This window comes from Pan paniscus, chromosome X (genome assembly GCF_029289425.2).
Source record: "Pan paniscus chromosome X, NHGRI_mPanPan1-v2.0_pri, whole genome shotgun sequence".
NCBI lineage: Eukaryota > Metazoa > Chordata > Mammalia > Primates > Hominidae > Pan > Pan paniscus.
Genome location: NC_073272.2, coordinates 54,677,180 through 54,700,846, shown reverse-complemented (window position 1 = coordinate 54,700,846; position 23,667 = coordinate 54,677,180). Strand labels below are relative to the sequence as shown.

The 23,667-nt window shown below is 49.7% G+C and overlaps 1 protein-coding gene across 9 annotated transcripts in view; it reads left to right on the top strand.

The window, feature by feature from the left end:
• The window catches only part of IQSEC2 (IQ motif and Sec7 domain ArfGEF 2), a 95,537-nt gene that overhangs the window by 19,731 nt on the left and 52,139 nt on the right, over positions 1 to 23,667 (top strand). For 3 of the 9 annotated variants that reach the window (XM_055106466.2, XM_055106462.2, XM_055106467.2), the window contains exons 2-3: positions 9,762 to 9,791; positions 22,039 to 22,134. In XM_055106466.2, the coding sequence (XP_054962441.1) occupies positions 9,762 to 9,791; positions 22,039 to 22,134 (126 nt within the window). Of the gene's footprint in view, positions 1 to 9,761; positions 9,792 to 13,312; positions 20,183 to 21,921; positions 22,135 to 23,667 lie in introns of those variants that run through there. The other 6 variants (XM_057301103.2, XM_055106464.2, XM_057301102.2 and 3 more) reach the window with 4 other exon arrangements.

The following is a 23,667-nucleotide window of genomic DNA, read 5'->3' as shown; positions in this document are numbered from 1 at the left end:
CTCCCATAGTTCATATGGAGCCTTGAGATATGTGGATACCCCAGCCAACACCTCCAAGCCCTGTCTATCTCCCCTTCCCCTTAGGCCGCTCCTTGGTCCTAACAGATGGACCTGGGTAATAAGACCATGCAATTCCTGAAAGTAAGCCCAAGAAATTTAGGCAGGAAATTCTGAGGTCCTTGGTGCTTGAAGTGCAGCCTAGAAGGGACAGGGCCAAAGATCCTTATGGGTCCTGATGGCATTACAGACCTTTTGCCTGATGGAGAGTGGCCCCTAAAATGTGGGCCCCAGTGTAGGGCCTTCTGTTTATCAGTACAACCCATGAGATTGTGATTCGTAATAGGCTGGCCTCCAAGGTCCTCCTCCTTTGGCTTCCTGAGCTAGGTCCTGCTTTGCAGGGAAGGGAGCAGGGGGTGTTCTGTGGGCCTGGGCCTTCAGAGGCTGTGGCCGGTGAAGAATAGAGCTTTCCCAGCAAGCCCTGGTGGACATGTGCACTGATTCTTATGCCCCCCGCCTCACAGTATTTTGTTCCCAGTACTCTCAGGCTACTTAACCAATTTAATTTCTTAGTAGCTTTTAAAAAATTATACTTTCAATGCATTTTTAAATTAGGAAATTTGGAAAAACTAGGAAAAGTAGAGGAGAAAAACATTACACATAATTACAGCACCCAGAGGCAGCCACTCTGAGCATCTGGTGTATTTGCCCTTGTTCTCTGCATTTTTTTCATGTAGTTGAAATGATTTTACACATACAATTTTTTTTCTTGATTTTTTCATTTGAGCATTTCCCATGTCATTGCATATTCTTCATAACCATCATTTTTAGTGGCAACTGATATACCACGATGTAATGTAGGGTGTAGAAGCTGTGCTCATTTTTTTCACTGGTTTAAATCATGCTGCGATAGGCTTCCTTGCACACACAGCATCAAAGGAACTTACAGCTTTTAGGGAATTGACCTTATATAGGGACAATTGTATTCAGCTTATTTCCCTTTCTAGATGGTCCCTCTAGCTGGGTCCGATTCGTTTATTTAGTCATTCATTTATTCATTAATTTCGTCACCACATATTTACTCCATACGCCTGGAAGCCAGACTCTGAGATCTGGGGGTCCAAGCAGGAATGAGACAGAGCGCCTGACTACCAGGAGCTCCCAGTCGCTGGGAGAGTCAGCCATGGAAATAGACAATTTCAGAACAGTTTGATCAGGGCTGTGATGGAGTCAAGAAAAGGATACTGTGGGAGAACAGAGGAGGGGCTCCTAACCCAGCCTAGGGATGTTAAGATACGCTTCCTGGAGGAGGTGGTGCCTAAATGGGTCATGGAGGATGAATAGGAGTTGGCTGGAATAAGAAAGGGAGCTTCCTGTTAAACACAATGAGTTGGATAAACTTATTTCTCTCTGTTGCTTTCCCAAATCTCATTAAAATATGAAAAAAGGAGTAAAAAAGGTAGAAACACATAAGGTCTGGGATGCTGACCAGAAGTAAACTATTCTACTTAGAGAATCCCAGCAGTGCTCAGGATTGAGAGGTACTGAAGGTACATCCTCAGAAGGCAGGATGAAGTATGGACCTGAGAATGGGAATGTTGAAAGTCTTTTCTGTCCGGGCATAGTGGTTCATGACTGTAATTCCCCCCCCACTTTGGGAGGCTGAGGTGGGAGGATTGCTTGAGCTCAGGAGTTTGAGACCAGCCTGGGCAACATAGTAAAACCCTGTCTCAAACAAACAAACAAACAAACAAACAAAAGATTGGCTGGGTGTGGTGGTATGTACCTGTGGTTCTAGCTACTCAGGAGGCTGAGGTGGGAGGATCGCTTGATGAGCCCAGGAGGTCAAGGCTGTGAGCTATGCTCACACCACTGCCTCCTAGTCTGGGCAGCAGAGAGAGACCTTGTCTTAAAAAAAAAAAGTCTTGTCTTTTTGGTCCTTCCCCAACCCCATCCAGACAGTGAGTCCCCCACTCCCAGCTGCATCCCTGCAGATGGAGGTTGCTTCTTTGGAGAAACTGAAGTTAAGAGGCTTTGACTTGAAGTCACCAAGTACAGTGGAGGATGGGGTGAAACAGGCCTGCAGGCAAAGGGATCTGCAGCCTAAAACAGTGGAACCCCAACTTCCTTCCACTTAAAACAGTGGGACTCCAACCTCCTTCAACTCCCCCACTTCTAGGACACCAAAGTCAGGTACACAGATGAGATCAAAGGATTGTTCTCTGGGGAAACTGAAAGGCCCCAGAAAAAAAGGCCTCCAAAAGCCGACATTTGGAAGTCTTCTAACAAAAGAACAGACTTTCAGCCCAGTAATTTGATAGTGAAGCCCACCACCTGGCAAGCCCCACCTGCACACAGAGTTTCCAAGCAGCTTGGTAGTGTCATGGGAACTAATCTAGGAACACCAGCCAAGGACCCTTAAGATTAGGTATATTTTATTTTAATGTAAACTAAACCTCAGTACACTGGGCCAGGCATGGTGGCCTATGCCTGTAATCCCAGCATTTTGAGGGGGCTGAGGTGGGAGGATCACTTAAGCCCAGGAGTCTGAGACCAGCCTGGGCAACATAGCAAGACCTTGTCTCTAAACTAAAAAAAAAAAGAGAGAGAGAGAAAGAAAGAAAAGAAATAAACCTCAGCATATGTTTTTAAAAACCCCAAGCTCTTGGTAGCCAGAGATAATCAGATAGTCCAAGGCTATTTGAGGAAAACCATCAACTTGGAAGACTGATTGAAAAAGCAAACAAACAAACATAAAAAAGGAACTTGGAAGGTAATGAAGGGAGGAGAAGAAACCTGGGAAATTAAAAATAGTGAGAGCTAAAATAAAAATTTCAGCAGAAGGATTAGAAAATAAAAGGTGAGGAGATATCCTAGGAAGCAGAATAACAAGACAAAGGGACAACAGAAGAGAAAAGATGAGAAAATTGGAGGATCAATTGAGGAACTCCAACAGCCAACAATAGGAGTTCCAGAAATAGAGAATGGAGGGAACAGCAGGAAGGAAATTCTCAAAGACATAATACAAGAACATTTCCTAGAACTGAAGGAGTGAAAACTCCTGCTGAGTACCCAGCAAGATAAATGATAAAAAGACCCATGCCAAGATATGCCACTGTGACATTTCAGAATACCAGGGATTAAAGGGAAGATCCTAAAAGCTTCCAGAGAAAAAACATCATATACAAAGAATCAAGAAAAGGAATTACGTTGGACTTATCAACAGCAACACTGGAAGCTAGGATATGATGGAGCAGTGTTCTCAATATTCTGAGGGAAAAGAATTTCCAACCTAGAAGTCTATACTCAGTTGAATGGTCAATCAAGTATGAGGGTATATAAGATCTAAAGGTTTTAAGTCCTATGCCTCCTTTCTCAGGAAGCCCTGGGGAATGTGCTCCAGCAAAATATGAGCATAAACTCTAAAAAAAAAAAAAAAAAAAAAGGAAAAAAAAGCCACGGAATCTAGGAAACAGGAAGTTCAACGCAAAGGAGAGGTGAAAGGAATTCCTAGATGATGGAAAAGAGAGAGGTTCTTTTTTCTTTTTTTTGAGACGGAGTCTCGCTGTGTCGCCCGGTCTGGAGTGCAGTGGCGCGATCTTAGCTCACTGCAACCTCCGCCTCCCAGGTTCAAGCTATTCTTCAGCTTCAGCCTCCCGAGTAGCTGGGATTACAGGTGTTCGCCACTGCGTCCGGCTAATTTTTGTATTTTTAGTAGAGACAGGGTTTCACCATGTTGGCCAGGCTGATCTCAAATCCCTGACCTCAGTTGATCTGCCCACCTCGGCCTCCCAAAATGTTGGGATTACAGGCATGAGCCACCACGCCTGGCCTGAGAGAGAGGTTGTTAGGGCAACATCTGGGCAGGCCTAGAGAGCAGCCAGCCTAGATTGCAGCAGGAAGGTGGGTGTTTTTAAGGGAAACAAAGAGTCCGATGGATTACCTGATATGTCAAAGCATATTGAGAGGAGAATTGCGCTTCTGACAGTTTGGGGAGAATTGATCATTTGTATGAAGAGAACTAAGCCGACAAAAAAATAATGGACAGTAATCAGGCTGGGCACGGTGGCTCATGCCTGTAATCCCAGCACTTTGGGAGGCTGAGGTAGGTGAATCTCTTGAGCCCAGGAGTTCGAGACCAGTCTGGGCAACATGGCGAAACCCCATCTCTACAAAAAATACAAAAATTCACCAGGTGTGGTGGTGCATGCCTGTAGTCCCATCTACTCAGGAGGCTGAGGTGGGAGGATCACTTGAGCCCAGGAAGTTGAGGCTGCAGTGAGCTGTGATTGTGTTACTGCAGCCTGGGCAATAGGATGAGGACCTGTCTCAAAAAAGAAAAAATATAGACAGTAAACAATAGCAGGGAAAATAAAAAGTTGTACGGGAAAGGAAATGTAATCATAGTATGTCATATGATTTATCCATTATTAGTATCCATGCAGTCATAATAACGTAGACCACCAGCCTAGGCAACATGATGAAACCCCATCTCTACAAAAAATGTAAAAATTAGTCAGGCATGATGGTACATGCCTGTAATACCAGCTACTCAGGAGGCTGAGGTGGGAGATACTGCTTGACCCCAGGAGGCAGAGGTTGCAGTGAGCTGAGATTGTGCCACCGCACTCCATCCTGGGTGACAGAGCGAGACCTTATCTCAAAAAAAAAAATGTAGACCACCAATGTTGATTTAACCCAAACTTTGTGATATAACTCTGATGGTAGAATGAGAGGAGGGCACAGTTGTTCAGTTGCAGGACACTTGGAGTGAATGGAAGTGGTCACTGCACAGTCGTGTGTAAAAACAGCATTTAGGCTGGGTACGGTGGCTCACGGCAGTAATCCCAGCACTTTGGGAGGCTGAAGTGGGCAGATCACTTGAGGTCGGGAGTTCGAGACCAGCCTGGCCAACATGGTGAAGCCCTGTCTTTACAAAAAAATATGAAAATTAGCTGGGCATGGTGGCACATGCCTGTAATCCCAACTACTCAGGAGGCTGAGGCAAGAGAATCGCTTGAACCCGGGAGGCAGAGGTTGCAGTGAGCCAAGATCATGCCATTGCACTCCAGCCTGGGCGACAGAGTGAGGCTCTGTCTCAAACAAACAAACAAAAAGTTCCTTTAGCAGACAGTGTGAGAAAGGAGCTGACATTTGCGGTTAGGTGTAAGGTGATATTCAGGAGAGAAAGTGAAAGGCTGATTTGGGGCCGGTTCTCAGCTTTGGAGAGACCCACATGATTTCTGGGCCAGGGTACCTGTCTCTTTTTCCTTAGGACGCTCCTGGGAGGAGCCCCGTTCATAGTTGCCCTTCAAGTTTCATTCTTCAAAAAATCTACTTCTGGGCCAGGCGCGGTGGCTCACGCCTGTAATCCCAGCACTTTGGGAGGCTGAGGCAGGTGGATTGCCTGAGGTCGGGAGTTCGAGACCAGCCTGACCAACATGGTGAAACCCCATCTCTACTAAAAATACAGAATTAGCCGGGCATGATGGCAGGTGCCTGTAATCCCAGCTACTAAGGAGGCTGAGGCAGGAGAATCGCTTGAACCCAGGAGGCGGAGGTTGCAGTGAGCCAAGATCGCGCCACTGCACTCCAGCCTGGTGACAGAGTGAGACTCTGACTCAAAAAAAAAAAAAAAAAAAATCTACTTCTGTTGATGTTCAGTCTCCTTTCTGTAGGAGACATAATCTTTTAGGCATGTTATTCAGATTCTGGCTTGAGGACCAGTCTGTGATCATTCAAGTTACTCCGCATTATCTCATTTCTGATGCATTTTGTATTTATTTAATTAGTTTTGCTTTCAGGGACAAGCTTCTTGATTTAATTTCAGGTTCCTGGGAAGAGGCACCATATTGTTCCCCAGTTACTGCTTATGGGTGGCTTGGAGCATGGCAGGAAATCTAGTCAAGAGGCAAGGGCAGAAACTCCAACACAGCAGCTCCAAGGCCTCCATTCTTTTCAGTCATTCTGCTCTGTCTTCCCCATAAGTCCCCAAAAGGTTCAGGAACTTTCGATATTCTGCCATTTATTCTCTCATCTTCCAGATTGCTTCTTCTTTTTTTTTTTTTTTTTTTTTTTTTTTGAGACGGAGTCTCACTCTGTTGCCCAGGCTGGAGTGCAGTGGTGCAATCTCGGCTCACTGCAAGCTCTGCGTTCTGGGTTCATGCCATTCTCCTGCCTCAGCCTCCTGAGTAGCTGGGACCACAGGCACCCACCACCACGCCCGGCTAATTTTTTGTATTTTTAGTAGAGATGGGGTTTCACCGAGTTAGCCATGATGGTTTCGATCTCCTGACCTTGTGATCTGCCTGCCTCGGCCTCCCAAAGTGCTGGGATTACAGGCGTGAGCCATGGCGCCCGGCCAAATTCTTGTACCTGGAAGAAGCAACATTAAAGTCCCTGGTCAGATTACATGCCTGTTTTTGATTCAGAAAATATGGTTACTATCCTCAAAGCTCCAACAAGTTACTATTTATTGGCCATCACTGCTGAGGATGGGAGTTGGCATATCCAAATCTCTTGAGAATCCTGGGGCCTAAGTGGCCTTTCATTAAGACAAGGCTGGCCAGGTGCAGTGGCTCATGCCTGTAATCCCAGCAATTTGGGAGGCCGAGGCAGGTGGATCACTTGAAGTCAGGAGTTCGAGACCAGCCTGGCCAACATGGCAAAACCCTGTCTCTATTAAAAACACAAAAATTAGCCAGGCACAGTGGTGGGCACCTGTAATCCCAGCTACTCAGGAGGCTGAGGCAGGAGAATCGCTTGAACCTGGGAGGCGGAGGTTGCAGTGAACCAAGATAGTGCCATTGCACTCCAGCCTGGGTGACAGAGCAAGACTCTGTCTCTAAATAAACAAACAAACAAACAAACAAACAAATAAATAAATAAATAAAAGGCTGTGGGGAGTAGCAGGAGAAATCGGTCTCCTTTACTGACATGGATTGATGAAGAGGGATCTAGTCCTTGGGTCTATTGCTTCTCCTTGTAGACAGCAGAATCTAGTTGATAAAAGAGATAAACTTTGGGGTTCTGAAGAAATAGAATATTTTAAGGCCTAAAGATTGCTTGGAACTCAACTAACACAGCCCTATCACTTTACAGGTGAAGAACCAAGGTCCAGAGGGAAATGACTTGTCCGAGTTCACACTGCCAATTAGGGAATGAGCCATAAAAGGACCTAGCATTCTTTCTACCAGTCTATACTGCCTCCCAAAAGAATGGTGGCCCAGCTTCATGAACATTGGACAGTGCATGAGCCTCTGAGGAGGTGTAGGATAGCACTGATGATTGTTCTATACATAATGAATAATATGCTAAATGCATAAAGGGTGATGGACCCTGGGGTGAGCTGCACCCCCACATTGAGAGTCATATGATGCTGTGTACCCTCAAGCTAGTAAGAATCAGTCCATAGCGAGAATTGGCGAATTCCCCGCTGCATCATGACTTGGAGCTCTTTTGCTCCCCTTTGCTGCCATCTTGAGGACTGTCACATATCACATAGAAATACTTTTGGAGCAGAGGTGTATTTCTCATAATCTCTCAGATGAAAGAGCACTGGAGAGGAAAGGTCTGTTGGTGCCTCTCTGGCTTGATATTGAGGAATGAAGATAAGGGAACTCACCGTCATAGTGCATACGTGCCCGGCACTGAGCTTCTGGTACAGTGGAGCGTGGTGGTAGGAACATGAGCTTTGGGGTTCACTCCGAGCTTCTCCGCTTGTGTGACCTTGGGCAAGTCATTTTGACCTTTGTGAGTCTCAGTTTCATCATCTTGAAATTGGATGAATAACCCCCACTTTGCAGGATCAAAGGAGATAATCTACAAAAAGAGGCTAACACTATGCCTGGTACATAGTAGGTACTCATAGTTTGTTCACAGTGGTGGTGGGGGTGATTAGATGTGTTGCTTAAACCTTAGGTAGATTGGGACAAGTGGCCAGTCCACGAGCTCCTTGAGAGGTTGTATTCCCAGGGCAGGGCCTGGTAGACAGCAGACTGAATACATGTGTGCTGGGTTTGGGGGTAGGTGGGTGGTGAAGAGATCGGTCTGCCTAGAGCAGAGGGTTAGTGTTAGGGAGAGAGGCTGAGAGGCTTGGCCTCAGTTCTGTAGGCATCTGGGGAGTCATTGAAGTCAGGCCCCTCAGGCCTGGTACCTGAGAATAATTGGGCCAGGCCTCAGAAGCAATCTTGTTGCTGCAGAAGGAGATGGAACATTTTAATAAATGTGATAAGGTGCGCTGTGGCCCTGGTCCTCTGTTCCTTCAGGGGGCTGAGAAGGCTAAGGATTGGTGCTACTGGCATCTGCTGAGCATGTACCATGTGCCAGGCACTGTGCTAGGCTGAGCCTCACAGCCACACCCCATAAAGGGAGTGACTCTCACCGCAGCCCACCCCCAAAGCCCCATTTTACAAGGCAAAGCACTGACACTCAACATAGTGAAATACCTTCCCTAGGATTCCATGGCTTGTGAGTAGTGGAACCGGGAGTGCTGTGGTTGCAGCACCCTGATGCTTGCCTGCCCCACCTCGCCAGTGGGGCCTCCTTTCATTCTTTCAACCAATGCTCCCTTCTGAGGCCCACCTGCTCCTCTCCCTGTGTGTATCTCTGTCATTTAGCGCTTAGCATAGATGGACACTCCCCTCACTAAAGCCACGTCTTGGCTCTCTCAGCTGAGGACAGAGCCTGTGCTGTGTTCATCTCTGTCTCCTTCGCAGCATGAGTGAGGGTGGGAGGCCTGAGGTGAAGATGGAGGAAGATGACAAGGGGGAAGTCCGTGTCCCACACGCTCCCACTTTCAAATTCCATGGTCCTCCTCTGCCCCTTCCCTGCACGCAGTGAACACCAGCCCCACTGTCCTGATCCTCCCTCCCGTGTACACACACACACGTGCGCGCACACATACACGTGTACACACGTGTGTGCATTCACGTATACACTCTGACACTCTTCTTGGGAAGGCGTAGTGGGAGGGGAAGGGTGTGGTTCAGATTTCACTCATTGCTCGGTTCCCTCAGTGATGTCCCCAACTCCATTCTCTTCTTTCGCCCTTCTTTTGCCTCTAAAGAGGCCTCACAATGAAAACGGCAGACCAGTGTAGTAGAAAGGAGCCCAGCGGCTGACTCATTTATCTCCTCAGCCTCATTCTCTTCATCTGGAAAATAAGCAGGTTGGACCAGGCAGTTGGCAAAGCCCCTTCCATGGTGTTAATAATACCTGGCATTTGCCTACCGGGTTCCAAAGGGCTTAATTATCCCAACAGCCCGGTGAGGATCGGCCTCGTGTCACAAACGGGGAGACTGAGGCTCAGACTCAGAGAGGTGAAGTGACTTGCCCAGGTCATGGGGCTGGTAAGTGGCAGAGCCAATATCTGAACCTAGGTCTTCCTGTGTTTCAAGCTTGGGCTTTGCCCCTGCCCACGGCTGCTGGCTGCCTCGAGGAAAGCCACGCTCCTCACTGTGTTCCACTAGGCCCCACATGTTTGGTTCCTGGTGCCTCTTTGACCTCACTTCTGACCACTCTTCCCCCTTGCTCACTGCACCCCAGCACCACCGTCTTCCTCTCCATCCCTCCAACTGGCGAGGCACTCTACTGTCTCTCGGCCTTGCACTTGCTATTCTCTTCTCTCCGCATGAAATAACCCTTCCCCTCATTTTTGTGATGTGCATTAGGCCTCAAGGCCCCCAAAGCCACTCTACCTAGGGCAGAGGGAGAAGAGAGCGTATACTGACCGTTTTGGTTTTTTTTCTCTGTTTCCCTTTCAGATCTGATGGTGAGAATTCCAGAACAGTCAGGTCAGTACCTCCTTTCTTTAGTACTAGTTGGGAGATGGGGCAGGGCCTGGGGTGGGGGCCTCTGGTTTGTAACTGCAGGATCCATGGGCAAGGGGAGGGGCCAACTCAAGGGTGTCTTCCCTGTTGGTATTAGGGTTGGCTATGGAGTGGGGTGAGAGGGCAGTTGGGGGATGTGGCAGCTGTGGGGAGGGGGTTCAAGACTGTTCCTTAGTCTTTCTGACACTAGTTGACTTGGGAGCTTGGCTGAACACCATAGGGGCTCATAGGAGCTGCCCAGATATGAAAGCTGAGAGGTCAGCTCTGGACCAAGGACCTTTTCCACCTTCTCCTCCCAGGGTAAGAGGGCATGATCGATGCTGAGCTTCCCTGGTCTAGCGTTCACTTTCCACCCTGAATCTGTGCCAGCCCTGTGTAGTGGGATTTGAATGGACTCTGGATGTAACACATTCTAGACATTAGAACTATACATTATGGCGACAAGGAAAATTTTTTTGTGTGTGCTTGGTAAAAAAAGTTTACAAGCTTCAGTACGTTTTATTTTATTTTATTTTATTTTATTTTTGTTGTTGTTATTGTTGTTACTGACCCATTGGTAGACATAGTAAGTTTTAAAGATGTGCTCAGTCTGCCAGTTGGGGAGGCAGGAGTAAAACTTGGGTAAAGGTAAAGACAAGGGACCTTTGTGCATTTCCCAGGCCTTACCCCATCAGAAGCTTCATGAAGGCAGAGGTGTCAAGTATAGGGATTATATAGGAATGATGGGGGTGCTCAGGATAGGACCCACTCAGCCTTAACATCCAGGCTGGGGGCTATGGGATAGGCCACTGGGCTGAGCTGAGCCCAGGCAGCAGAGGCACAGATGGGTACAGTCTTTCCCAGCCACGGCTGCCAGTAGCATAATTGGCACCTTTGTGAAGAATAGAAAAAGATGTCCCTTTCAAGGGCACCCCCTCTGAGTGGCTCCATTGAGCATAGCATGGGTTGGATATCAGCCCCTGTTCATATCCTTTTGGCTGTGACCCTTTGTGAAAGGCACAGCTTGCCTGACTGTATGCAGCAGCCCTGGTCCTGTCATTCAGGCAGTGGATATGGGCTGGGGACAGAGGATGCCAGCATACAGACAAAAGTGTCTAATGAGACACACTCTGTTCTAGCACCCCAGACAGGGGATCTGGGGTAAACACACGGATACCCAGAGCCAAGAATGGGGCTGTGGGATAAACACACACTGAGGCCAGCTTTAATGCAATCAGTCCCAGTGTCCAGGAAAGGGGTTTGTGACAAGACATAATTAGTCCTAGCATGCAGCCAAGGAGCATGTCATGGGCACAGCTTGTCCTAGCACTTAGGAAGGCACCTGTCTAGCAAAGGGAATAGATCTCAGTGTCCCACCGTGGGTTTGGAGAGAGGCTACCCGAGCACGGGGCTCCTGCAAGCATCCCCGGTGATGTGCCTGCTACTTGTTGAAGAAGAAGATTGAAAACATCTCTAGTTCTCAGCTCTTCCCAGCAAGGAAGTTCCTGGGACCTAGAGCTCAGGACATTTAATAACGAGCATAATCATAAGTCATGTGATGATATACATTTGGGCCTTTACAACTTACAGAAGTTGTCAGGGACTTTCTTTTGTCTGATCCTCCCAGTGACACTGTAGGTAGAACCTGAGCTGGCCTTATCATCATTGTTTTACAGCTGAGGAAACTGAGGCTCACAGTGGTTATGGGTTTTGCCTGCAGCCAGGCAGCTAATATGTTGATTCAGCTAATATATGGATCCTGAGCCAGGATTCAAACCCAAGTCTGCCTGGCACCAACCCAGAGTGCTACCCATACCATCACCACGGGAGCTCTCGACAGCCTGGCAGATAATAATCATCATCCTCATCCTCATCCTAATATTAGCAATTATAGCAACCACCATTTGTTCCTCACATACTAACAACTTGGAATATGATCTTATTTAATGCTCACAACAGCCCTGATAGGCATGGATTACAATCCCTGATTTACAGATGAGAAGGAGGTTCTGAGAGAGTCAGTGCCTTGGGCTGTCTGATTCCAAAGCCAGCATTTAATTTATTCAGACACGCTTCCTGACATCCATCCTGGGCCCAGAGTCAAGGAGGCTATAGGGGCCTAGAGGAGTCAGCATCTGGGAAGCGAGGGTCAAACTCAGGCTATGGGAAGGGGCTAAAGCATGGCGTGTGTGAGGCAATATCTTGACAACATGGTGGGAAGGCAACTTGAACTTGCAACCAGGGCTGGGTAGGGACCTACTTGTAAATTTTTGAATTCGCTCCAGTTAGGGTGAAGGAGAGCTTGCTGGAGCAGGCAGTGTCTGAGCAGGGCTGGCGGGGACTGCTGTGCAGATTTGCATAAGGAGGGTGTCCCCGGAGGTGGGATCAGCTTGTGGAGGGAAGCGAGGGGGGTGGGTTTAGAGACAGGGAGCCATCCGTGGGGCTAAAATAGAAGATCTAGGCAGGAAAAGAGCAGTAAGGTCAGAACGCGGGTCAGGACTGGGTCACAGCGACCTTCTGTCATCAGTGGGGAGCTGGGGAAGTTGGAGGAGAGAGGCGAGGCTCTGTGGCCTAGGAAGGGCAGAAACACTGGATCCATGCACAGGCCTCCATTTGGGGGTAGGTTGCTTTCTAGTTGTGTGACTGGACAGTCTGTTTGTCTCTTGGAACCCCAGTTTCCTCATCTAATAAACTTCATGTGTGCATGCATGCGTGTGTGGAGGGGGAAGGGCTAGGGAGGTGGAAGAAACACCGAGGAGAGGCGCTAGGCCTGGGCTTTTATGGGAACTGAATAGCAAGGAGAGAGCAGAGTCGGTAGATTGCAAGCCACCCTTGGCATGACCCAGGCCTGAGGGCTTCTAAAGTATGGGGTGCCAGAGGAAGTGTGGCGTCTAATTAGAGCTGAACAGTTGGTGATGGGGGTCGGGGGTAGGCATGGGCAGAGAAAGGTGCCTGGACTTCTTGTGGGTACCCTGAGAAGTGTCACAGATCTGACCTAAAGACACCTTAAGCCAAGGTCCAGAGAGGGATTGGCCATGGCTCGAGGTCACAAAGCTAGCTAGCAGCAGAGCCTGCTTCCTAGCTGTGCACTCTTTGCAAAATCACTTAACTTCTCTGGTTCTTAGTTTCTCATGGGTAAAACGGAAACAATAGTCTTGACTTCTCTGGGTTGATGAGAGAACTTAAAGTAAAGCCATGCTCGGTGTGAAATAGTGGTGCAACAAACTGTAGTGTCCTCTGCTTTCCCCTAACCCAATCCATTGTCATATGCTATATAGTCAGGCTGGAAGAATGTGAACAAGCGTAGAACTTGAAAACAGAGAGGGCAGGCCCTCACCAGAAGATGAGGGGGCCCAGGCCTAGAGGCACTGCTGCAGTGAGGGTCAGCCTGAACTTGTTGGCCCTGGGGACCAGGCTGGGGTTGCTAGGCATGCAAGGATGAAAGCAGGAGGAGGTGGCCTGTTGCTAGGGAAGGAGGGAGGGGGTGGGGGAGCCGCTGACACCCGCGGAGACAGGGACGTCCCTATGGCAACGGGAGCCACTGCAGTTGGAGGAGAAGTGGGAGGAGGAGCCTCCCACTGTGGGCCTCAGTGCTCCAATCTGTCCTACAGGAGTTTGGATTAGATAATCTCTTGTTTTCACCTCTTGGCAATCTGGGATGGCCAAGACCTCATGAACCATCTGTGGCTCCCCCATCCACATGTCCAAGACACTACCCATCCCCAGAGCCATCCAGCTGCATCACCTCCCATGATGCCTCCCATTTGGCTCAGCCCGGTTGCCCACCCTGCCCTGTTCCTACCACTTCCTTTGCCTGGAACCTTGCCACTTACTGCTTCCCAGTCTGGGGTTGCTGCAGACACAGATGAGCCAGCTCGGGCCAGCCCAAATGGGAGCGTGATGATGGTGTAGACAGCCAGTTTGTGAGGACAGAAGTCTAGAGGAGTCAGAGCTGGATTTTGACAGTGGGAGAGAGGAGGAGGTAACTTTCCAGGAAGCTAAAGAAGGGCAAGAAGGGGTAAGAGGTTTCTCTTCTCCTCCCCTTCCTCTCTGTGTTCTGCCGCCGCCTGGCCCAGCCCCAGGAAGTGGGTGACCCCTAAGCTGGCTGAGTGCCTGGTTGGCACCAAAATAAACTTGCCTTCTCTCTCTTCCCCTCCCCTTGCCTCTGTCCCCTCTGTCCTGGCTTTAATTAGCAGCCCTGGGGATGAGTCACTTGGCAGCTGGGGAGGGAGGCTGCACAGAGCTCAGTGAAGCTTCGACTCCTGCCCTGAGCCTTACGGGCAGCACCTCTGTGTTCATGCATGTGGGTGTGCACTGCTGCACGGCAGCGTGGCTGTGAAGAGCAAAGTGCAACACTGCATGCTGGCGCGTGGCCCTGCATGTCAGGGGGTCTGCAGAGAACCATATCTGGTTGCTGCTGCGTTTGTTGCTGTGTGCCACTGAATGTCAGCGTGTGTGAGCGTGTGGCTGGAGCGTGTGGCTGTGGTTGCAAGTGTCAGGGAACCAGGGAGCTTCTGGGTGAACAAACACAAACGCTGGACAATTGCATTCACCCCTCTCTACCTAAGTGTTCTTTATGCGATTTTGCTTACACAAACCCTGCACTTACATTCCCAATTTTCACTTGTCTTAGTCTGGGTACACTTTGTTGTGAGGAACGGAAGCCCACTCAAGCTAGCTCAAGAATAAAGGGCTAATGAGGGGACTATTGTGAGGCTACATTTCACAGAATCTAAGAACAGTTAATGAAAAACAGCCAGGCCTCATACCAACTGGAAGTGGGACCAGGAAGTCGAGGACCAAGGTTGCTGTCTCGCTGTCTGCATCTCCTGGGCCCATGTCTCATCTTTCTCCATCTCTCATGGCTTGCCTGGTCCCTGTCATCTCTTTTTCTTTCTTTCTTTCTTTTTCTTTTTCTTTTTCTTTTTTTTTTTTTTTTGAGCCGGATACTTGCTCTGTCGCCCAGGCTGGAGTGCAATGCCATGATCTTGGCTCACTGCAACCTCCACCTCCTGGGTTCAAGCGATTCTCCTGCCTCAGCCTCCCAAGTAGCTGGGACTACAGGCGTGTGCCACCACGCCCAGCTAATTTTTGTATTTTTAGTAGAGACGGGGTTTCACCATTTTGGCCAGGATGGTCTCGATCTCTTGACCTCGTGATCCCCCCGCCTCGGCCTCCCAAAGTGCTGGGATTATAGGTGTGAGCCACCGCGCCCAGCCTATCATCTCTTTTTCATGGACTTCTCTCTCTGGACCAGCTTCCTCTGCTTGCCCATGGCCTGACATGGCCACCAACCTGGAAGCTATGTGACCTTTTCCAGCTTCAGGATCTGCCCCTCCTGCCATTGGACTGCAGTGATCCTCCAGCCTGTGGTAACACAAGGCAGCAAGGGGCCGTGTGAGATAATTGATTCCCTCAGAATTGGATGAGAGGAGAGAGAGAAAACACTTGGTACTTCTTGTTTCTTCTGCAGTAAGCACAGTTTTTATGTGTACCCAAGTGAGGTCAGAGCTGGTCGGCTCAGAGGCAAACACTTGTAAGATTGTTTTTGGTTCCTATTTTATAGCAAGATGACCTTTGCTCACTGTGCTTTCAAGTTCCATATCCTTGCATCAAAACATGCTGTTTTGTCTAAAAGTGCCCTCTTATTTTATGCCGAAAAAGCTTTTAAATGTACAGTGAATATTACCATTGCTACCAGCTTGTGGTAATTTTTCATAACCTCAGAACAACTGGTATAAAGCTACTGATGGTACAGCTGCTACCCAGCTCTTGGTGGCCTCAGGAATTTTGATATTTTATGAGTTCAGTGACTGAATTTATAGTTACCTCCAGTATATAATTACAAGTACACATTATCAATATTATCAGCTTGATGCTGGAGCTTACTTTTCCACTAATACAAACCCTGCAGGTTTTACATTAATTACAGAGGGAACTAATGACCCCTTAGACAAGTTTTCACCTATGAATAAAGAGTTTGGAATCAGCTGTGCCAGTAATGACTGTTCTCTAGACACAGGAGCGATGTCCACAGCTCTGGCCTTGGCCCTGACCTCGCATCCTCTGGCCGAGACTAGGGGCTTCCCATCACCTCCTCAGAGGCCTCCTGACTCTGGCCTGGCACACAGCAGGTGCTGTTATTTTTAATAAAATTGATAGTTTTATGATTGCTATTAAAGCCATCTTCCATATCTAAATGGTAAACCTAAGTGAGAGAGATTATCCCAGGTTCTGGGCAGTCTCCTTCAACTCCTCCCCCTGCCCTTTTCTCACTGTTCCAAATAGTAATAATTGCTTTGAGTCAGAAAATGTCTGCTAAATATCAGGTACTATTACAGAGCACTGGAGACACATTATCTTTAATCTTTGTGGCCACCCTGCCAAGTAGGGGTGACTTACAGGTGGGGAAACTGAAACCTAGAGAGGTAAAATGACTTGCCCCAAATTGTCCATCCACACATCCATTCATTTATTCCTTCATTCAAGGATTTATTGAGTGCCTACAATGTGCCAGATGCTGCTAAATGTGGCTGATAGGGTGGTGAGTAACAGCCCTGCTGTGATGAAGCCCACTGTCTGGTCAGGAAATAGACAAGGAGACAGACAATTACAGACAATTATAGGGGAAGTGCAGGGTGCTGTGGGAGCACCACGGAAATATACCCAACCCAGCCTGAGGGCCAGGGAGGCTTCTCCAAGCTGACATCTAAGTGGAAGCTTGGAGCATGAGTAGAAGTTAGCCAGGGGAGGGGTTGGGTGGGGCAAAGTGAAGTGAAGAGTGTTGCAGGCCAGAACTGCGAGAAGAGTGTTTGGCACCCACATTTGTGAAGAACTAAAGGAGTATCTGCAGTGAGATGGCACTGTCATGAGAAACGGTCTCATCTGGAAAGGGAGCAGAAGGTTTATCGGGAGGCTGGAACTGTGGCCCTGGTTGCTTAAGTCCAGAGCTGAGGAGCTGCAGGACCCAGTAACAGTTTCCATGTGACAATTGTGGGCCTGGGAGCCTCCTGGGTCGGCCTGGCCAACAGCAGGCTGGGATTCTAGTGGCCACAGTGCCCTCTAGTGTCCACTGGCCCACCTTGCAGCCTCCACCTCTGTCCATTGTCCCCCCACCATGTATGACCAGGTGCCCTGTGCTGAGTGCTGGGGACACTGGGATGAACAAGACACAGCTCTCAGAGCTCCCGACAGAGAAGGGGCAGCAGGCATCTGAACACAGTGTTGAGAGAAGCCGGCTGAGAAAAGAGCAGGGCGGAAGGACACAAGGGAGGTGACCCAACCTGCTTGGGTGGGGTCAAGGCAGGTTCCCAGAGGGCACAACATCTAGCTGACTTTTGAAGAACAAGGGGGAGCCAGCCAGGTGGGGAGATGACAGTGGGGGCACAGCGGGACAACAGAGGTACTATTACAGAGCATTTGACACACATTCTCTTTAATAAGGCTTGGAGCAGCAGAGTGTAGCTGAGAGTTGCAGGTGCTTCTGTCTGGGTGGCGTGCAGGTTGAAGGTGGGGGGAAGGCTGAGACTAGCTGGAGGTGTGGGGTAGGGGCTAGCTCACAGAAGGTTCTAGGATGCCTGCCACCAGCTCATCATGGGCACTTAGTGAATGGAATCATATAAGAAGCTTCCCTACCCTTTGGGATCACAGACCCATCCGAGGATCTGATCAAAGCTAGAGATGTTCTCCCCAGAAATTAATGCTTTTCATACAACTTTAGGGGCTTCAAAGATACTCCCCACCCCACATGCCTGTCCCAAACCACAGGCTTCCAAACTGCTCTTCCTATAGATACGGAAACCCCGACAGAGGCCTCCAAGGCTCTGCATGCTGGGCCCCCACCTCCATCTCCAGTCTCACCTTTCTCCCCTGTGCTCTTCCCACCCTGCCACGTCAGTCTCTTCGTGCTTGCTGGAAATACCACCTCAGGTCCTTTGTCCAGGTTGTTTCCTCTGCCTGGAATGCTCTCCTCCTGCCATCTCTACTTCTTGCTCAGTTGAATTGCATTAGTTGGTGAATGTCTGTCTCTTCTCACTTGGATATAAGCTCCGTGAGAGCAGGACATTGTCTACCTGTAGTCACTGCTGTATCCAGCACCGGGGACAGTGCCTGGGCCACAGTATCTGTCGAATAAATGCATGAAGGCCCTGCCAGTGTCCCGTGGCTGGGTCAGGCTCCTCACCCTTCATTCCTTCCTCCCTTCAGCCTCTGGTGGGTCATCATCTGAGTCTGTTCAGCATGCTCAGCTGTAACTGAATTCCAAAAGTGGTCCCAGGTTCAGGGATATTTTCTTAGAAATCTTCCTCACTATCCCTGAAACAAACAGGCTTCCCATGGGTCTCCTCTGCCTCTCTGGGAGAAGGGACAGACTCTCTCAGGTTCAGGCTGAGACTATTTACCATGTGCACACTTTGTCTACCTATCAAATCCCTACAAGAACTGTGAGGTAGGAATTTCCACTCCTCTTCCATAGATGAGCAAACTGAGCTTCAGAGGGCTTACCCAGCTAAAAAGTGATAGGGCGAGGACTTGTACCCAGCTTTACCAGGCACCAAAGTGTAGGTTCTTTGTCTCACCAGAGAGGGAAAGGGCCTTACCCAAAGTCACACAGCATCATCCCTTAAAGCTACCACTACACTTTCTTTCTTTCTTTCCTTTTTGTACAGGGTCTTGCTCTGTCACCCAGGCTGGAGTGCAGTGGCATGATCTCAGCTCACTGCAACCTCCGCCTCTGGGGCCTAAGCGATCCTCCCACCTCAGCCTCCCAAGTAGCTGGGACTACAGGTGTGCACCACCATGCCTGGCTAATTTTTGTATTTTTAGTAAAGACAGGGTTTTGCCATGTTGCCCAGGCTGGTATCAAACTCCTGAGCTCAGGTGATCCACCGTCCCCCACCCACCCCACTGCTCCCAGCCTCCCAAAGTGCTGGGATTACAGGCGTGAGCCACTGCACCCGGCCCAGCACTACACTTAATGTCTCTCGGCTCCTGCCAGGTCAAGAGGGTTCAGCTCTTAGGGCAATAACTACAAATGGGCACAAGGTGAAGCTGCTGCAGGAGCTAGGAGAGTTCCTCAAGGAGAGTTAAAAAAAAAAAAAAAGGCAGATGCTAAGGCCAGAGCCTTGAGGACCAGGGCTTTGAGGGGTGGGCAGAGGGAGAGAAGGTCACTAAGGACCCACAGATGCCAACCTTGTGGTGTTCCGGAGGGCCTCTCTCTCTCAGTAGCTTTGGCTTTCTTGAGAGGAACCAGCTGCCCCAGCAGGGAGGCAGGAAGGCTGGCCTGTTGCCTGTCAGCTTCTATTTCTTCTAGATCACTGGCCCCCTGGCCCCTCCCAGGGCCGCCTTCTGCTCAGAACAGCCAGGGGCCTGGGCTCTGGGACCGTGAAAGGACAGGAGCACTTCGAGCTGGACCTGTGGTATTCTCAGGAGCCCTACATCCTTCAAAGCCAAAAAACTCTCTCCTTTCTCCAGTCCCGCCCATGTGGAGGACAGAGATGTTGCTGTAATAGGCAGGCAGGGAGCCAGGGCACCTGGAGTCTACTCTGACCTGCTGCATGAACTTTATTAAGACCCTTTTCCTCTCCAGGCCTCAATTTGCCCATAAAGTCAGGCTGGGCAGTTTACTTGGAAGAACAGCCTCTTGGCATTTCTTTTGATTTTCCCTCTTCTCTTCAGGAAGCATTTCTCTCAGCCAGTCTAGAAAACAACGTAGAAGAGTGAGAGCTTATTGCAGTGAGAAAGAATATTGGCCGGGGCCCCATCTTGATACCCCAACATGGGTGATTTGAATTGCACTTAATATGCAGAGTCCCAGAACAACTCCTAAACATAGTCTCTTTAACTGTGCTGAAAATAAGGGTATTTGTGAAAAGCTTCTATGGAAAGGTTTCTGTACTCACAAGGTAGCAATATGGCTGAAGGGGCAGATTCCAGGTTTGGGAATAGCCAAACCGGGTCTTGATCTTGGGGTTCTGCCACTTACTAGCAGTATTACTTCACCTCTCTCCATCTCAATTTTCTGTTCAGGAGAATAGAGCCAGCGATACAAACTTGATGGGGTGCGTGGGGAGATTCTAGCAGAGGTGCACTGAGGGAGCCCAGCCTGGGGTTTGGCCCAGAGGAGGGACTGTAAGCTCTCCAGGCCGCTTCCTCCTCGGAGGAGTTCCCAGCCCTCCTGGAGGAGTAGGGGAAGGAGCAAAGTTTCCAGTTGCAATCTGGCCCGCAGCCCAGCTGGCCTGGCCCCGCCTTCTTGGTTCTTCCTTCTAGGGAAGGGCTGGGGAGGAGGGGGTGGTGACACGGTGGAGACACCGGCTAGGCCAGGGGGCCTGCCCTTGGGACAGGTCCAGACCCATGGAGCCCCCCGGGAGGAGCAGCAGGTAGGAACCTGGGCCCCGCAGCCTGGCCCCCTCCCTTCCTGCCCAGGCCTGGACCCAGTCCCTGGGCTGCTGATTCAGCAGCCTCCTGGCTTCCTGGTTCCTGGCTCCCTTCTTGGACTCTGAGAGGCCTTTGGCCTGGGGGAGGGAGCCAGTTCAAGTGGGAGATCCCATGGGCATCCAGGTGCCCAGCTCTGGAAGGACCCTGGAACCCTGAGCAGCACAGCCTGTGGCCTGTGAGGGGTGAGCTTGGCTCCTACCCTGCTCTACTAGCCTTGTGTGCGAGGCACTGCAGGGCTCCAGGCTCGCGGCCTCTGAGATTCTAACACCAACATTCCAGCAGCCTAAGAGTCTCTGAGTCTCAGATTCAAAAGAGATAATGAGTCAAGGACTTGGGCTGGAGACTGGCACCTGAGAAGCAGTCGCCCTGATGATGATTAATCCAGAGCCTTTGATAAGAAGAGTCTCAGATTCAAAGATTCCCTGTAAGGTTCTGAGATTTGGACATCCTCAAATTTGCAGCTGGCCTGGCCCGCAGCCATGTCTCCTGGCTTTTACATGGGCTTTTGAATGGCCAGGCCCTGACCACAGTCTGCCTCTGTGGGCTTGTGGGGGACAGGGGCTGGCTGACCTGGAAGGGGTCGGCTCCACTCCCAGCTTGCTCTGGCTCCGGCTGACTGGCATACCTCTGGCATCTGCGCTGCACTGGGTAGGGCAGGGACCAGGCCCTCAGCCTCCCTGCCCTGCTGTACCTCCTCCTCCCCTTGGCCATTCTCCCGACTTTAATCGCAGGAGGCAGGAGGTGGAGGGGTCTTTGGACCCTGCACTAGGGGTGGTGGGGGCGCAGCATCAGGGGTGGAGTGTGGGCCCCGCCTTGGGGTGGGGGGTAAAGCACTGGCCTTCAAAGCAAAAGACTCCTACCTGGAACCACCCCATCCTCTGCCTCACCCACTCAGCCCTGAGTCCCATCCTGTCACCAAGACCACTGAGACCTTGTCAGCCTCCTCCGCCCTCACCCTCCTCTGCTCTGGCGCTCTCTGCCTCTCTCTGGCTTCTCTCTGTGTCTTCTGTCTCGCCCTTTCTCTGTCTTCCTCTTTCTCTGTCTTTCTCCTTTTCTGTCTCTTTCGGTTTCTCTCTCTCTCTCTCTCTCCCTCTCTTCCTTCAGTGTTCCCCTTACCCACCCACCTGGGTTCTCCCCCTTCTTTGGGCCCAGAGCTTCTCCTTCCTCCATCCCTTCCTCCCTTCCTGTGAGGGATCTTCTCTAAGGGGAGCCCCCATGCATCTTTCCCCCTTCTCTTTCATCCCCCCTTCCCCTCCCGTCCTCCCTACCCCTGTGGCGTCTGGTGTGAGGAGGGCTCCCTTCCCCCTTCCCTACTGTGGTGTCCCAGCGTCTCTGTGGCTGAGGTCCCCACGGAGTCACCTGGAACACAGGAGGCCCAGCCCGGCTCTTTCGTCTCTACTGCCCCCTGTTGTCGTTGTGTTCTGTATGTGGTTCGAGTGCCGTCCTCTCTTTCTTGACTTTGTGGTTTTTTTCTTTTTTTCTTCCTTCCTTCCTTCCTTCCTTCCTTCCTTCCTTCCTCCCTCCCTCCCTCCCTCCCTCCCTCCTTCCTTCCTTCCTTCCTCTCTCTCCATCTTCCTCCCTCTCTCCCTTCCTCTTTTCCTTTCTCCCTTATCTTCCTTCCTTTCCTCCCTCCCTGCCTCCCACGCCTCCTCTTCCATTTCCCATCCTCCATTCCTCCCAGCCTTCCCTTTTCCCCTCCCGCACTCACTCTCACCTTCTTGCCCCCATCGCCCACCCTGCCACTTCCCTCCCTCCCTGTCTCTCTCTCTGTCTCTCTCTGTCTCTTGCTGTCTCTCAGGTCCACAGCGTCTCATACTCTACACCAGTATTGCTGTCCTACTCAGGTCCTTGACTCCATGAAGCTTACCCCCTCAGGCAGGCTGGCAGAGAGCAGGTAAGAGCTAGACCCATCCCTCCCCCAATTCCTCCTCCTTCCAGACAAATATACAGTGTCATTGCCAGCCCCTCCCACCTCCCTGAGCCCCCGCTGTGCCTGTGGAATGGGTGTCCGAGTGTATGAGGAGAGTGCCTGGAAGATCAGGTCAGCAGACCAAAGAGGACATTTGGGATCTATCTAATTTGTCCTTCCTTAAAAAAATCCTTCCCTAGAGACCTGCCCCAAAAGGCCTGAGTGGTTGGTCCTAGACTATGTGATAATCCAGCTTTTTTAAAGGATGAATAGGAGTTTGCCAGTTGGATAGACTGAGGAAGAGCAGTTAGGCAGAGGGAACAATCTGCCCATATCTTTGGAGAATGTTATTTCTTTTTTTTTTTTCTGAGATGGAGTCTTGCTCTGTCGCCCAGACTAGAGTGTTGTGGTGCCATCTCGGCTCATTGCAGCCTCTGCCTCCTGGGTTCAAGCAATTCTCCTGCTTCAGCCTCCCGAGTAGCTGGGATAACAGGCATGCGCCACTACACCTGGCTGATTTTTGTATTTTTCTTTTAGTAGAGACGGGGTTTCACCATGTTGGCCAGGCTGGTCTCGAACTCCTGACCTCGTGATCCGCCCGCCTTGGCCTCCCAAAGTGTTGGGATTACAGGTGTGAGCCACCACACCCGGCTGGAAAACATTATTTCTAAGTTAATTAGAAAACCTATCTTATGTTTTCTAATTACAACTCAATAAAAGGAAATATTAACAGCAGCAGCAAAAAGGCTAGGCCCTCCTCCCCGTTTGAAAGTTTAAAAATACTTGTGTTAAAGAGGAAATAAGAGTGGAATTTATGGACTATTTAGAATAAATGTCAGTGAGAATACTACAACTTAAAACCTATAAAATATGGGCACAGGGATTCCCAGAGGAAAATTTATAATCTTAATTGCTTTTACTAAAGAACAAGATGGTTTAAATTAAATGGACTAATTATTCCACTCAAGAAGCTAGAAAAAAACAACCAAAACAAAGCAGAGTAATTACTACAAATAAAACCAGAAATTAATGAAATGGAAAACAAAAGATTTGATAAAGTATTAATAAGTAAGTAAATATGACTTTTGGAAAGACCAGCTCTACCTAGTTTGGTAGACATTCTTTGGCAGATATGACTAAGAAAAAGGCTAAATAAATAAATACATTAAGAAATAAGGAAGGGGATTTAACCATAGATTCTAAGGAGATGAAAAAAAAGTTATTATAAGAAAATATTGGGGCCAGGCGCAGTGGCTCACGCCTGTAATCCCAGCACTTTGGGAGGCTGAAGCAGGCAGATCACGAGGTCAGGAGATCGAGACCATCCTGGCTAACACAGTGAAACCCCGTCTCTACTAAAAATACAAAAAATTAGTCAGGCATGGTGGCGAGTGCCTGTAGTCCCAGCTACTCGAGAGGCTGAGGCAGGAGAAGGGCTTGAACCCGGGAGGCGGAGCTTGCAGTGAGCCGAGATTGCACCCCTGCACTCCAGCCTGGGCGACAGAGTGAGACTCCGTC